This window comes from Chiroxiphia lanceolata, chromosome 1, assembly GCF_009829145.1.
Source record: "Chiroxiphia lanceolata isolate bChiLan1 chromosome 1, bChiLan1.pri, whole genome shotgun sequence".
NCBI lineage: Eukaryota > Metazoa > Chordata > Aves > Passeriformes > Pipridae > Chiroxiphia > Chiroxiphia lanceolata.
In genome coordinates this window covers 138,365,927-138,381,279 of record NC_045637.1, presented here as the reverse complement: position 1 = coordinate 138,381,279, position 15,353 = coordinate 138,365,927, and the positions used below count along the sequence as shown (strand labels likewise).

At 37.8% G+C, this 15,353-nt stretch overlaps 1 protein-coding gene across 4 annotated transcripts in view; it reads left to right on the top strand.

Annotated features, from left to right (window-relative positions):
- The first annotated feature begins 1,167 nt into the window (after positions 1–1,167).
- PRTFDC1 (phosphoribosyl transferase domain containing 1) overlaps positions 1,168–15,353 on the top strand; it is a 44,784-nt gene continuing 30,598 nt past the window's right edge. For 3 of the 4 annotated variants that reach the window (XM_032700381.1, XM_032700375.1, XM_032700364.1), the window contains exons 1-3: positions 1,180–1,236; positions 4,861–4,967; positions 8,130–8,313. In XM_032700381.1, the coding sequence (XP_032556272.1) occupies positions 1,192–1,236; positions 4,861–4,967; positions 8,130–8,313 (336 nt within the window). In that variant the 5' untranslated portion in view covers positions 1,180–1,191. Of the gene's footprint in view, positions 1,237–4,860; positions 4,968–8,129; positions 8,314–15,353 lie in introns of all 4 variants that reach the window. The other variant, XM_032700383.1, reaches the window with a different exon arrangement.

The window sequence follows — 15,353 nt, the reverse complement described above, 5'->3', positions numbered from 1 at the left end:
TATTTTAAAGCACTGTGAACAGGAACTATTTTTTTCCAGCACTCCTCAATCTTCATACACAGGCACCACTTCTGAGGCAGGTGTATTCTGGAGGGGGTCCCTGTCACTTTGCAAAACTTGGTCTTCTGTTCTTTCAGGCATGTTGTCTACTGTAGCAATAGTTCTTCCAAGAATAGTTCCTTAATCCATCAAAAAGCAAACAGACTTGGCTTCATATAAGAAAGGACTGATCACAAGATAACCTTCAATTTCTTTAGTACTTAGCCAGATATTAATCAGTGATTAATTTAAAGAAGACTTCTTAACACCAGATTCCTAAGTTATTAATTGCCCTATCAGTTCTAATGCAAGTGCACTGAAAGGATTCACTTTAAAACCAGTCCATCTCGGACACCAAACTCCAAGGGTAGATGCGCCCATAGTGTTCCCTGGATTCATCCAAGACCTACAAGTGTCAATGATCACATTGCAGAAAAGTAATGTACCAAATGGAAATGTCTTCCTACTTGGTTGGTAAGAGTCCCTCAGGTACCCCTAGGTATGTTTAATTATGCCCAAGTCTCCCCTAAAAGCAACTTTTACTTCCTTTAATAATTTCTAGTATAGGAATGGCAGAATTCTCGCTGTATATTTGACAGAAGAAGAAGAAAGAAGCGAGAAGAAAGAGACAAGCTCCTTCTCATCTGTGAGGCTGTGAAAGCAAAATATTAATAATAACTGTAGCAGCATTGGAAGGGGGGCGGCAGAAAGCTGTGTTGTTCCTAGTTCCTGCTGTGTTTTCCTCCTACTCCACAGACAGCACAGGCACCGCGGGGGTGGGCTGAAGGCACTGGGAAGACACAGCCTGCTCCAGCACGCACAGAGTGGTGGGGAAGGAGCGGCATCTCAGAACACAGCGAGGATGGAAAGCATGATTATCGAACCGCCGGAAATTTGCTTTCCGGCATCCCATTTTCCCTCCCCTAGAGTATAATCGAAATCCTGTTAAAACGGCCGTTTAAACCACACCAGCTTAATCTCACCCACTTATCCAGCCCAGGCCTCTTATGCAGCCCTGCCCAAGCCGCTCCACTTTACAACCCGCACCTACCCCTGTACCTGCTCCCGTCCCTGACCCCGCTCCCGCTCCCGCTCCAGCCGCGCTCCCGCGGCCCCGCCCCGCAGCCCCTCGGGCGGGCGGCGCGCACGAACATGGCGGGGCCGGGCGGGAGCGGCGCTGGAGGCCGCGGCGTTGTGGTAAATGCGGAGCGGGGCCCGGCCCGGCCCTCGCCCCCGCCCTGCGCGGTCCCCCCGGGGCTTCCCTTCCTTTCCCTTCCCTTCCCCTGCTTGTGCCGCGTCCCCTCACCCAGCTCCTCTCCCGCCGTCCCCGGCCCCGCTGCGGCTGCCGGAGGGGCACGGCCGTGTTGGGCTGCCCGGGCTGCGCCGCGCTCGTGGCTTCTTCCCCCGTGGAAATGCGGTCCTGGATCACCGCGAGCGGCTCCTGTGGCCGTGGCTGTGCTTCACCGGGTTCCTCGAGTAATGGAGATGAGGATCCTCAGATCCCGAGGTGCCTGGCTCCCACCGGAACGCTCAGGCGCCTCTGGGGATTTGTGGGCTCCCTGAATGCAGGCTGGGATAGGAAATAGCCCCAACTTTGGCAATGTGTTTGGAGTGCCTGTGGGGATGGAGCAGTGATGCAAAAAATGAATGAATGTGCCCCTTATTCTGAGGGACAAACCAGATTCTCCCGTGAAGCGAATGCCATCACTGCCACCACCTTAGATATGTTCTTATTTTATTGTGGCATTGGGATTTTAGCATGAAATTAATAGGACAGCTGCCCAGATCATGGTCCAGAGCCCTGTACGTAGGCAGTGGTCACACTGTGTCCATGCCACTGTCCCGTCCATCCTGAGAGACAGTCCTAAGGACCTGCCTCTCCATGTTTGAGCTCTGTCTGAAACTGCCACACACCAACCACCTCTCCTGACACCTGTAATAAATTCTTAAAGCAGATGATTGTGTTTATCACCAAAGCAACATGAGGATATTGCAAAGAAGGATATGGATGTGCATAACCATGTTCTGCTGGACTGATTTAATTTCTTCTGCTCAATCCCCCGATCAACAGTAAGGCCAGTCCTGTACCATTTAAGTTACAACAGCTGGACTTTGCTTGATGCTCACTTTGAAGTGATGACTGTGCTCAAACATCACCTGTACTCACTCTACCAGACAGCAAATTAGTGGTGTTCTTCCAAAGCTGTTGCAATTGAGTATCTCCAGCTTATCTCTTACACCTCAAGGGAACGCTTTTGGGTATTGCCACGTAGTTGTATTCCTTCTTGTATCCATTCACATCCACTTTAAAAAGACCCACTGAATAATATCTGCTACGCTATTTGAACATACTAAGCCTGAACTTTACAAGTTGGTCTTTCTTTCACTATATGACTTTTTTTACATGCAAGTACTCCAATATATTTAGTATATATATTTACTTATCCAGTTGAATAGTCTTTTTATGAAACAATGAGAATTGTTTCCTTCATATTTTCAAGGGCTAAAGCCAGAACTAAATAGAGGTTGAGTTCAATCTATATTTTTAGTATGTTTTCACGTTTAGCTATTAAATTCAGCTATTAAATTTCCCTTTTTTTTTTTAATTCACAGACAGAATAGTCATAAGAATTTACAGTTACTTGAAACTTGTCCTGTAGCATAGCACAGTGAATAGCTTTAGGGCAAATGAGAATTTCTAAGCCTTGCTGTTGGTAAATGCCCATTTAAAATAAAGAAGAATATGAGATAGGCTTATTATATCAAAAATAATTGATTTGCGAGTACATGTGAATTTCATCTTATTTGTCAAATACCAGCAAGGACTTGTAAGTGAGAACTATAGTATTGAAAAGTGATGCAGTTTATTTTTTTCTATGCAAGAGAACCAGTAGGATAAATGGGAGAATCAAAATTTCATCCTGATCCTGTTTATTAAAGAATTTATTTTAACCTAAGTAAAAGCGATTGATTTGTATGACTTATGAAGTAATTTCCATCCATTTAGTTTGGTGTTCTGCATCACACTGAAAACATGCAATTTGATGAGAATGCAGAAGTAAGCAACACTGACAGGGCTTTGTAGTGGATGTTTATAATACTTAGGCAATTTAAGGTTATCTGAAATTGTTTCAGTTTACATTAAAATGCTTATGAACAAAACAATTCCAGGCATTTCATGGCGACAAAATGCTTAAAAGGTTTCAGCCATCCCTATGTACTGAAAAAGTAGATGGGAAAATGGGCTTCCCAGCATTTCTGCAGCAGTGTTTTTGGAGCAAGATTTGCCTCTATTTAAAAACCTCGCTAAGGAGGATATTTATAATCTCCTGTTTCTATGGAAATGGGGAACACAACTAAGTAACTTTTTTTCTTTTGTATAGTTTCAAGGCTTGTATAAGTCAGGGGAAAAGCTTTCATTGATTCCAGTGATCTCCCAGTCATGCCCTTTTGTGGGCAAGCGTTCAGCAGTAACTGCCAATGAATAACTTTTTTTGATACAGAAATTGTTGGGTAGAGTTAAGAAAACACGACAGTCGAGGTGTCTGTAGCTGTAAATGAATATGCAAAAAAAGTCCCCAAGGAAACCGAACTCCCTGAGACAGAACACTTTGCGTACAGCATAAGGCAGGGCTGTGTCTGAGTCCAAGAATAGCTCAACATCAAATATGCTGTGTGAGCCAAATATTTGTGAGAAACAGCTTATTGCTCTTCTATATAAAATTATAAGCAGAGGTTAGTTTCAGTGATGGTCCTTTAAAGGCTGTATGTAGCAAGAATACCATTAAGACATGCACTTTGCAAAAGGCAAGTTTGTCACCATTTTTCCTTTTACTCAAGATTCATGCAGCCAAGCTGTGACTTAAGGAATATGATTGTAAAGAAAACCTAGTAGATGTCACTTTTTATCCTGAACCATATTGAAGCAAAGCTTTGTAATGATTTTTGTAATAATCTTGTGAACCAGCAGGTCTTGTCATTTACAAGGAATTGGGAAAATGGTTGGTTTGGAGTTTGTTTAGTTTTTGTGCTGGTGACTTTGCTTTTTCACCACTTTCTGAAGCTTTCATCTGTTGGCTGAGTTTTGCCTTTCCTAATCTCTTCTGGCTTTGTATGCTGTGAGATCTCCTAATTGTTGTATTCTGATACCAATGAAACCAACGTATATTAAATCTGTAAAATATTCTTTTCTGTAAATGTATGGATTTAAAGACTAGCTGATTGTGAGGTGAGATGCAAACATTTTGTAATCACTTATCTTTGATAACTTATCAATTGAGGACCTCACCTATGGCAAGAAGTACAGTCTTCCACTGATTTGTACAGATATTATCCACGAACCATGTAATTTATTCTCCCTATGTGTTGTTTCATCTGTATAGTGCTTATTTCTTTATTCATGTATGACTTTTAAATAACTCTAAACTAGAAATGTACAATTAAAATGTAGGATTTTATGACTTTTGATCCCACTATCTGAATCTTCCATTGGAGAATCCCTTCTTACTGTCAATCTTATATTTGCATTCTGAGTTTGAAGTAGTAAGAAAGTCATTCTTGCCACTAATTTAGTATCAAATGTTTCCTTTTTCTATCTAGTTGTTTGTAATTTCAGGTGAAATTTTCCACATTCTGTGGGGAAAAAACTGTAGCATTTGATTTCTGAGATATACCAAGAAACAAAATAATTAATAGGAAAAACAAAATAGTAAATTATAACTGGAAGAAAATATGGCATATGATTAATTCAGCCAATAGAGTGTACAGTTACATAATGTCAGACACCATGAAGTGTTCTTAACAGTACTATTTGATATTCAGATTTCAGACAATTGGCCCGGATACAGTCTGGATTTGTTCACTTATCCTCAGCACTACTATGGAGATCTGGAATATGTGCTCATACCTCATGGCATTATTGTTGACAGGTATGTGTAGTTTGAATGTTACTAGATAAATTCTTTGGTCAGTAGTATTATTCTTTTTTTTATAAGGGCTGTCATCCACAGACAGTGCATGAGTAACATTTATCCTAAAATACTATATTGGCATTTATAAAACTATTTAATTTGGAAAGTAAAAAAATGTTTGAAGGTTGTAGTTGCCTTTGCAATTCCCTGTCTAATTTCTTTCACCTAACTTCTGATTTGGGCATTGAACGAGACAGGGGGTCCCACAGAGACGGAGAGTCTTATCATATAGAGAAATGGACTTTGGATGTAGGTGAAAAGACAGCTGAACTGAAGGTGAAAGGGCAAGTAAAATCTTTACATATATATATATCTGAATGTCCCACTTGCACTCTAACCATCCTGTGTTTTTAATTAAAAAACAGAAAAAGGAGAAAAAACTACATCCCGTTATGTGCAACTTTGGCAACTCCCTGGCACGAATCACTAATGCAAATTAACCTGATGGTTCCTGACTGCACATTGACTTCTGCCATTCTCCATAACTAAAAAGTGTTGTGGACTGTTTGGGTCCAGATGTCAAGTTTGGAGTGTGTCAGTGGGAAAGTTTGATCATCCCTCATTCCTTACTTTGTGGCAGTTCCCATGTACACTCAGTGTAGGCATTTTGATGTGCTTTGATATTTGTGGTAGGTCAGTTCGGTGTTCATGCTCAGTTACTGTTTTGGTGTGCTGTTAAAAAACTTTACAAAAGGTTACAAAGTGGAAATGGTAATTTTCAGCAGTGTATTTATTGGGAATATCTGAATGGAATTTCATGGGACATTTTCAGTCTGCAGCTTTCTACCTACCACATTTCAGCAGCTGGTTGCAAATACAAGGAGTTGGAATTCCTTGAAAGAAGATTGTAAACATCCATCATAAGGGATGGCTATTACTCCTGTATTTGTTTTTGAACACAAGCTTTCTTTAATTGCCTGTTCAGTTACCATTGTGTTGAATTTCTGATCTTCTTTGGTTCGAGTCAACTGAATTTTAATTCCTCTTTTTTTTAAAATAAATATGTTGCAACTTTAACTCTCATAGAATAAAATGTAAATTTCTTTGAAATAAGCATTGAACTCCAGTGTTGTTTTTGTACTCCAGGAGAATTAGCTCCACTTCTTACTCCAGCAAAAAAAGGCTGATTCTATTCTAATGGAAAAGGACACAGAACTGAATATACTGTGATCAGGCAAGATTTTCATGTAGGAAGAAGGTTCAGCACTTGAAAAAATTCTCTTGTCAGTTGGTAGCAAATAAATATAAGTTTAAAACGTTTATATTTTTATTTAGAAATTTAAAATAATACATTTTTGTCTGTGCTGGAGCTCATACACTTTTAAAATACAAAGTGAACTTTGGAATACTTGGAAATTTCATCTCCTCAAACAATCTGAGGAACAATATAAAAAATGAAAATCATCAGAGAAATGTTTCTTCTTAATGAGAGGTTTTCCACATGATTCTCAGACTTGATAAAAGATGATAAAAGACTATTAATCTTCAGTAAAGTAAGTGAAAGTCTTTTTTACTAATTCTCATTCTTACAACAATAAAAGTAATTATATATTTGAGATCAAACAAGATGATGTAATGATATCTTCTATTTCTCAAAAACTTACTAATTACTGCTATATGGAATTTACTAGAGCATTGCAAATACGAAGATGTGAAAATGAAGTAACAGCTTTGCTCGTAACTAGTTTATTATCTTCAATTTAGAGCTTATTCTATTCCAGTACATGCACAGATTTCACTAAAGTTCAATCAATGCATTTATGCAGTGGCAAATTGATTTCCATATTAGAGTCAGTGGAGAAAGAAAAAAATCAACAAAACCTTAAAAATGTAATAATGAAAGACATGGGATAAATTTTAGGATTATTTAATAAATTTCTTCCTGTCAAGAAGTCCACAGACTGCTAATCTAATTTAGAGAGCTATCAAAGAATTTTCCAGCATAAGTGTTTATGGAATATAATGCATTAAGCTGTTTTTCCTCAAAACTTCAAATGACACTAAGTTTTCTGTTGATACCTGTTTTACATCTAGAAATTACCTGGTACTCTATTTTATGTCTAGAAATGCCATCTTTGATGTTCTTTAGACAGCAGAGCTACTTAGGGTGAATATTTATTATTTATACTTATTAGTAAGAGTCATATTTATTATTTTTATCTTGAAAATATATGTAGCATTTTATGGCAGAAAGGAGCATCTTTTGGTTCCAATCATTTGCCAAATTGTGTTTGCAATGCAGAATTGTCAGAGAAGACAGGTTTGGGAACCCTGCAGTTCCAAGTTCATTGGAGCATAAGCTCAATTATTTGCACGTGTGTGACCTTGAAGAAGTCGCTTAAGCTCTTTACACTCTTCATTTTTGTTGGATGAAGTAGTGATTGTGTGAAATAATGTACACTCTTCATAAGCTTTTGATTGATGCTCTATTGCTTTCTAGTATTTGTGTATATATTTATTAAAATTGTGGAGGCAGCATCTTCCAAAGCCAATCAGTGTGAAATATTTCCAATAATTTTCTTCCCTGTCTTTCGCTTAATTTGTTGTTCTTGTGCAGCAACTAACATAACAAGTGGGGGGATTGTTCAGGAATATTTTGTACTGATGTTTCCTGTGAGGTAAAATGGAAGGCTAACTCACATTCTTTTCTCCAAAGTCTCTGAAATGCTTATGAGTCTGACATATGCTGAGATGGGTTGCTCCCTTTTGTTTAGCTGGGGAATTTGTGCATTTAAGGTTAACCAGTTTGATTCACATGCTTTGCATCATGCATCCATCACTGTGTAACTGCCTTCTGTGAGCTGAATCCAAACCCAGTCAAGCATTGGAATGGACTGCCCGGGAAGATGGTGGAGTCACCATCCCTAGAGGTGTTCACAAAACAACTGGATCTGGCGCTTAGTGCCGTGGTCTAGTGGACAAGGTGCTGATCAAAGGTTGAATTTGATAATTTTGGAAGTCTTTTCCAACCTAAATGATTCTGTGAAGTCAAGACACTTAAACAGAGTGTCAGTCAAGCTTTATACTCACTGTAGTGTTTGTAAACACATGGAAAGCCTACCATGAACTTAGAGCATCTGCATCTGATGTTATTTTATCCGTAATTTTTTTTTGGCCCAGGACAGAACGACTGGCCAAAGATATTGTGCAAGACATTGGAGACAATGATATTGTGGTTCTCTGTGTCCTCAAAGGTGGCTACAAGTTCTGTGCTGATCTTGTGGAGCACATTAAAAATCTTAGCAGAAATTCAGAAAGGTTCATCTCCATGAAAGTCGATTTTGTTCGCCTGAAAAGTTACCACGTAAGTCAACACCTTTTTTATGTAGATTATGGTAGAAGGTCATAATAAATAGTGGACTTTTGTATCTGAGATTCCCCCCTTTCAGTTATAAGAAAAACGATGTGAAAAATGTTTTTGTTTGAAAAACTTGTGAGGTTTTCTTTAAAAATATTTGTTCATATCCCTTATGCTTTATGGATAGTATGAATGAGGATATGAACATCTTTGGGCTGGATTGTTTTGTTTAGTCTGTCTTTACTTCTGGACAGAAAATTATTCAAATTTCCTTCATGTTAAATGTCAGCATGTTGTTTGTTCTCAAAATCCTCAGCTGTTCTGTCAAGTTAATTTCATGTTACTTCATTTTCCACCCCCACATAGTTTGGCATAACTGCAAGATGATAAATCTATGTCTTCTTCTAAATGTTTAATGCTAAGTGAATGAAATGCTTTCATCTTCATAACATGCAGTTTACATAGTAGCAAAATATACCACCAGATGATGATAGTGTTCTGTAAGAAGATGAAACAAGCCATTGAATCAAATCCAGTGTTGAAGTAAGCATCAAGACCTCCTGTTATCTTCACAGGAAATTATGCAATAATTCATTTGTGTCAGTGAGGATATGATAGTGAGATGACCAGCCTTTTTTTTAGAACCTGTAATTACACATTTCTTATTGTTATAAGCTATAAATTTATATTCTACCTTGTAGTGCACATTCCATAGAGAGGGAGCATTTCTAGAAGCAAGTTGTCCTAGAAATGTCTGAGGAAGTACACTAAATAAGTGGAGTGATAATACAGTGTCTTGCAGAAATCCAAGTTGCTGAGTCCAGCAGTTCCCACAATAACTCTACATCCTTTCCACAGGCAGAGGTTCGTTGGTTGGCATTTTGCTCTGACACTGGTGACCATAAACTTTTCCTAACTTTCACATATCCAGTCTGAATTTTTTCCCTTACGGAAGAAAAGTGAATGAGAGCCTTTTCTAGCCATTTGGTTAGGCTTTGGTCCCAGCACTCCTCTTTCAAGAATTAGTTAGGTCTATTGAGGGCATGTGCAATACTAATATTATATATTTTCTAGGTATTCAGCAATATTACAGAACTAATTAATAAAGTAAATTATAATGTTTGTCTCACATAATGGGACACGGAAATTATAATCAATTTTTTTTTGGTAATTATGATAGCACTTCAGGAATACTCCTTGTCAAATATGTGGAAGTACTTAAATGGGGTTTTATTTTGCATCTGGCATATAGATAATGCACGTGCTTTTCCTATAGGGTTATCTCTTATGCAGTATGAAGATACCCAGGTTTTATAATTTCTTTCCTTGGTGACAAATCAAATCTTATTAGCCATACTAACTCATAACCAATGAGTGGCACGAGATGTATACTGCAGAAGTGTGGAAATCTTCACATCTTTAGCTTAGGAAATAAAAGTATGTTATATCAAGGTTAAACTGCATACAAATTTTGTTATGCAAGGATGATATTATCAATATTGAGTCCTAGATGATCCTAGCACTTAGTGGCTGTGCATGTTTCAGATCTTAGTCTCATGCTTTATCAGAAAGGTAGCGCCTTCCCCAGAAATATTGATTGCATCTAGTGTTTAGAAAATAAACCCTTTTTTCTTATACATGCTTCCAAGCAGGTGTCATGTATTTAGAGTCTGAAGTGTCCCTAATTTAGTGCTTGGAACAGTGCTTGATGTGTGTCTGATCTTGAGAAGCTGAATGATACTGCAGTATAAGTCTGAAATGGCAATAGGATTGGTAGATTCGTTCCATGAGATATGCTGAAATGTAATGCTGAATAAAGTACTGGTACCACTACCTGCCATCCTTTGCATCTTGAGTTATTGTTGTGTCCTGTGCAATTGCAGATTTTAGAGAATGTTCCCTTGTCAACGTAGCTGGGGTCAGAACACTTGAGGAACTCCCTGTAACTAGTCTGAGTGACTCTTTATCCCAGCCTTATATGAAACTCCCAAATCTCCTATGTTAGTTTGTTCTGTAATAACATATCTCTCACAGTGTTTTACACTTTAATCAGAGGCAATAATTACAATTTTGGAGGTAAGACTCTGCTTGAAGACTTGGAGCATCACCAGTTCCACTCCTTTTCTTCCTTTTGCCTTTTCTGTTCCACTTTCTAGTAAGACTTATTACTGCTCTCTCTTTTTATCCCTTTTTCATTTTATAGACACTGTTCTTCTCACATTATTTATCCTGCTTCCTTTTACTAACTGTTCTCTGTTTCTTTCCTAAAGGGAGTCCTGCTACTCTCAATATACTTCCTTCAGATATGTCTTCCTTCCCCCCTCCAGCTGTTTAAATCCAACAACTAATTTCAGCTCAAACTCATGGGATTTTTAAATTGTCTCATTCCAACTTCAATACTGAAAGGTTAGTTGATTTTTAGGGGTTGTAATTTAAAGTGGGATTTCTTGGTTTAATCATACAGCAAAAATGGGCTGTAATTGTGACCCAAAGTCAGATCTTGGCATCAGTGAAAGTACATCTTAATTACAAAGTGTCAGTGAAAAATATTGTACTTTGATGTTTTGCATACAGACATGATTACAGGAAAAGGAGATTGTAAATATGACCAGCTTTATATGGCTCTTTTTCAAACTTGTCAAAATATTCCAGAATTTAGACTTTAGTATTTATACTTAATTAGTATGTTAGGATCTGCTTTCTTATTAAGCAGCTGAAACCTGGGCATGTATCTTCTTTGTTAGACTTCTTCATGCAAATGAATTGATTAAAAAAAAAAAAAAAAAGAAAGCAAAGTACCTTTAGATTCTCTGGATATTAATGAGTGACTTGTTGTACTTCCATGACCAGGATGGTCTTATCTGGTTTGCAAAGTATCGTCATATGTGTCTGAACGTTTTTGTGAGAAACTTTCCTGTATTTTGCAAGGGGCTGATTAGAAGAAAGCACCAAAGTGGGAGTTGGAAAATATGGCTTCAGAAGTAAACAGATAGGAAGCATCACGTATACTTAAGGATAAGATTCATGAAGTAGATATAGAGGAAAATAAAATCCAGTGATGGGAAATGGAATGAGGAGCAGCAGTTCTGAGTTTTAAGAGGCAGAGAAGAGAAAACATACCATGTTTTGAATGAACTCAAGAGTAGTGAGGGAAGTATAGTGGGTAGACAAAAAAGCACTAGAATAGTCCTCATGTGAAATATGGTGAATGTACGGAAAGATGCATGCCAAGTTTTAGGGGAAACTGTTGTGTTCCGGAAACACTGACATAAGAACTGATAGAATTTGGCAGCTTTTTAGATATTAAAGAGCAGTGGGATTGACTGTAGAGATTTTTGAGTTTAAAACTGGATAAAAAATAAAATTTACTATATTCAATTTTCACCATAATGAATTTTTTTCTGAGTGATTGTTCCTCCATGGGGAATCAGAGTTCTGAAGTTAAAAAGGAGTGAGGGTTTCAGATTGGTAGAAGAAGTAAAAATTATTTTCAGAAGCATGGTATGTTGAAGTTAAGGATGAAAAGTAGTAGAGGAAGAAGCTGAGTTTGGGAATGTCATCTAAGGAGAATATGACACCGGCAGGAGAGGTAAGAAACACGGATCCAGAAATTCTGTAATACATTTGTGATACTATGAGAACTGTAGCAGAAGAGTAGCCTGTTCATAAACAATGAGAGCTTCTGTTCGCTCAGTGTGGAAGAGACAATTTAGGACAGGTTGATAAAGCTAAAGGTTGAATTATAGCTTGAGACAGAGGACGATATTCTGTCTTATCAAGTCTAATCCCCTACTAAGAGATGCAACAATATCACCTAATCCTGTTCCTTGGCTATGCCAAATGTGATCTTTAAGTCAAACCTCAATTTTGAGATGGAACTGAAAAAATCAGGTGAAGGAGTAGAGGAAGTATGCAGAGTCTGTAGACTTTTTGAGAAGTTCTCAGCAACCTCTCAATAGAAGAGAAAGTAACTGCATGTGAATTAAAACTTCTTTAGTGGACAGATGATGGAAGTGAAAAATTGAAAGAATCATGGTAAGAGTTGTTGAAACTGGTGGTGGGGACTGGAGGAAGAGAGGACAAACAGGCAGACCATGCGTTGCTCCCTGTTCTTGTGAAATGTTTAGTATTCCCATATTGTTATCCATAGATGTCTATTGAATTCTCTTAATTACTGTATTTTATAAAGTAAGTATGATAGTAAAGCTCACATCTTGGGGAAGGTCAAGTGAATCTTTGTAGCATAACCTTTTTTCACTGAAAACCATGGAGAGGTAAAGTGGGAATGAGACTGATACTTTTCCTTAAGTCTTTTGTGATGTCTTTGGTTATACACGAGGACTAAAGTGGCAGAAGACCAGCCATCTCTGTTATTTTGAAATAACATTGTTATAACAAACTCTGTTCTTTTGAATAACTTTGGGACCCCATCTGGAGTACTGCATCCAGCTCTGGAGTCCTTAGTACAGGAAAGACATGGATCTGTTGGAGGAAATCCAGAGGAGGGCTATGAAGATGATCACAGCTCTGGGGAGACCTTGGAGCAGTCTTCCAGTACCTAAGGGCCCTACGAGAAAGGTGGAGAGGGACATTTACATGGGCATGGAATGATAGGACAAGGGAGAATGGCTTTAAACTGAAAGAGGGTAGGTTTAAACTAGATATAAAGAATAACTTTTTATGATGAAGTTGGTAAGGCACTGGAACAGGTTGCCCAGAGAGGTTGTAGATGCCCCAAATATGTATGAACTTAAGAGAATGTTGCTTGCTAGTCACTTGAAGGAAACTTCTAGAGGATTATGTGGATTTGGTCAATTCGTGTAATTCTTTAAAGTAAGTACATTATTTATGGTTTCCAGAACATAATTAATTAAAAAAAAAAAAGTAAATATATGACCTCTGAATTGTAATCCATGCACAATGGTTGCATTGAATTCTGCTCACAAACAAATCCATTGATATGATCTGTTTCCTCTTCAGCCTCCAGTTGTTCGAAACATATTTATAACTGTTGGTTATTAGTCTTGGCATAAACAGGACCATTAGTGCTGCAAAAATCTGAAAACAAGCAACAAAACAAGCATTGTTTAGTAGAAATCTGAATGTTTTTGCTATATGAAACCATGTCAGTAAATAGTTTTGCTTAATCTCTCTACTGTAGGAGTAAGGAAACAGAGATTTTATAATGAGTAAGTTGAAAGCTTGGTAAATTTATTTTTCTGCCGTATAGGTTTCCTTCTCATACACCATTACTAAATACTTAATTCCTAAAAGGCACAACAGCATGAGGCATCAGACTATAATCAGAGAGTGGTGTAAATTGTACATTCCTACATTGCATAATAACCTGTTCTTATTCAGCATAATTTTACTGTATGGAACTTGATTTTTTTAAGACCTGTATGAACTTTCCATCTGAAAACAATATGTTGAAATCCTGACCCTAAAAAAGTAACCTCAAAATGGTTTTATTCATTTAACAACGCAAAAGAAACAGCTAAGTGTCCTGCTTGCATTTAGTGATTTGTATCTATACCTAGACTCTACATCAGTGTTACAGTGATTGTTTATTCCCATTCCTGTGTCATGAAAACACGACTTGTCATCTCCTGAGAAAAATGTACATCCTGAGATGAAAGAGAATCCACATTAGTTTTCTACTTGCAGGTTTTCTCTTGGGCAAGTTGTGAGTTCCCTTTATTTTGCGTCATGTACACAGTTTAGCTGATGACCAGATCACCATCTTGGTGCTGAGTAGCCATGGAAGACTTACAAATTGGAGCCTATCCAGTTGAATTAATTCCTGTCGACTTTAAAGCCAAATTCTGCAATAATTTCATGGGACTGAACAACAAATTATGTGTGAATTATCAATTTGACATGCAGATAAATGACTTCAGTGTAGGCAAAATGTGGTTTAATTTGGAAATGAATAATTTATTATTTATTTGATTTGGAAAGAGGCTGTACATGTACTAGACATTTAGAACCTAAAATATACTCTTAACGTTTTTCAGATGCATGTCTTGCAGTCAGCACTGTAGACAGTGAATAACTGTACAGAGAATTTTGCAACACAATATACTTTTAGATGCTAATGGGCAGCAAAAATATGACATTAACTTAGTCCACAGAAGTTACCAGTGTAAAGGATCTAGACCTTGAAGTTGTTGCTGTTCTGAGATTGTCAGTGGTGCTGTCAGAGAAATGTCTTATGGGCAAGCTAAAGATAAGAGATTTGGGACTAGAAATCTGTTCCTAGAATTGCCAAAGGGATTTTATCTTTGTGTACTTTCCATGTTTATGAATGGATAAAATGGAATTTTCATCCTAAAGTAGTAGTATATTTTTGAAGGAAAGCTCTGGGAAATACTCAAACCTGCTAAAATGAGAGAGTAAAAGGTCCTTTACAGCTCCAAGCCAAAGATACTCCAGAGTCTTAAGCAGGTATTGATGTATCTCTGTATGTCTGATGCTTCAGTTATTTTCTGAAACTTAGTGAGACCTGGGATGGTTAAGAAGGTGAGGAACAGTGGAAACAAACCATATTTTTTGTGAATTGAATGTTTGGAGATGCTACAGTTGACAGTTCTCCAAACTGTCCAAATGTTCATATTCCAAGTGGTAAGACTTGTTTAAAAATAGAATGTTTTTCATGAAAGAAACAAAAAACCCCCACTTCTACATGCAGCAGTGTCTTACTGCAAAATATCAGCCTCAGAGACACTAAAGCTTTTCAGAGAAATAGCTGAAAATGTGTTAGTGGTGGAAGTTGTCCCAAAAGCTTATTCTTGTAGCAAGCTGATGAACTCTTTAAAGAAATTTACAAAAATATAATGAGGAGAATGGCAATCTCATGGGTTGAACTGTGTGTGGTGTAAGAGTAGCTGCATAGTTTAGGCACTTTGAGAGTAAACTCTCGTAAACTCTCCTGCCAGATTCATCTGCATCAGGTACAGATGGTTCATGGCTTGGTGTAAAAACTGAGACACTGGAGATGGGTCTCTTCTCTGATTGCATCAGCTGGAACAATTACCATTTCCAGT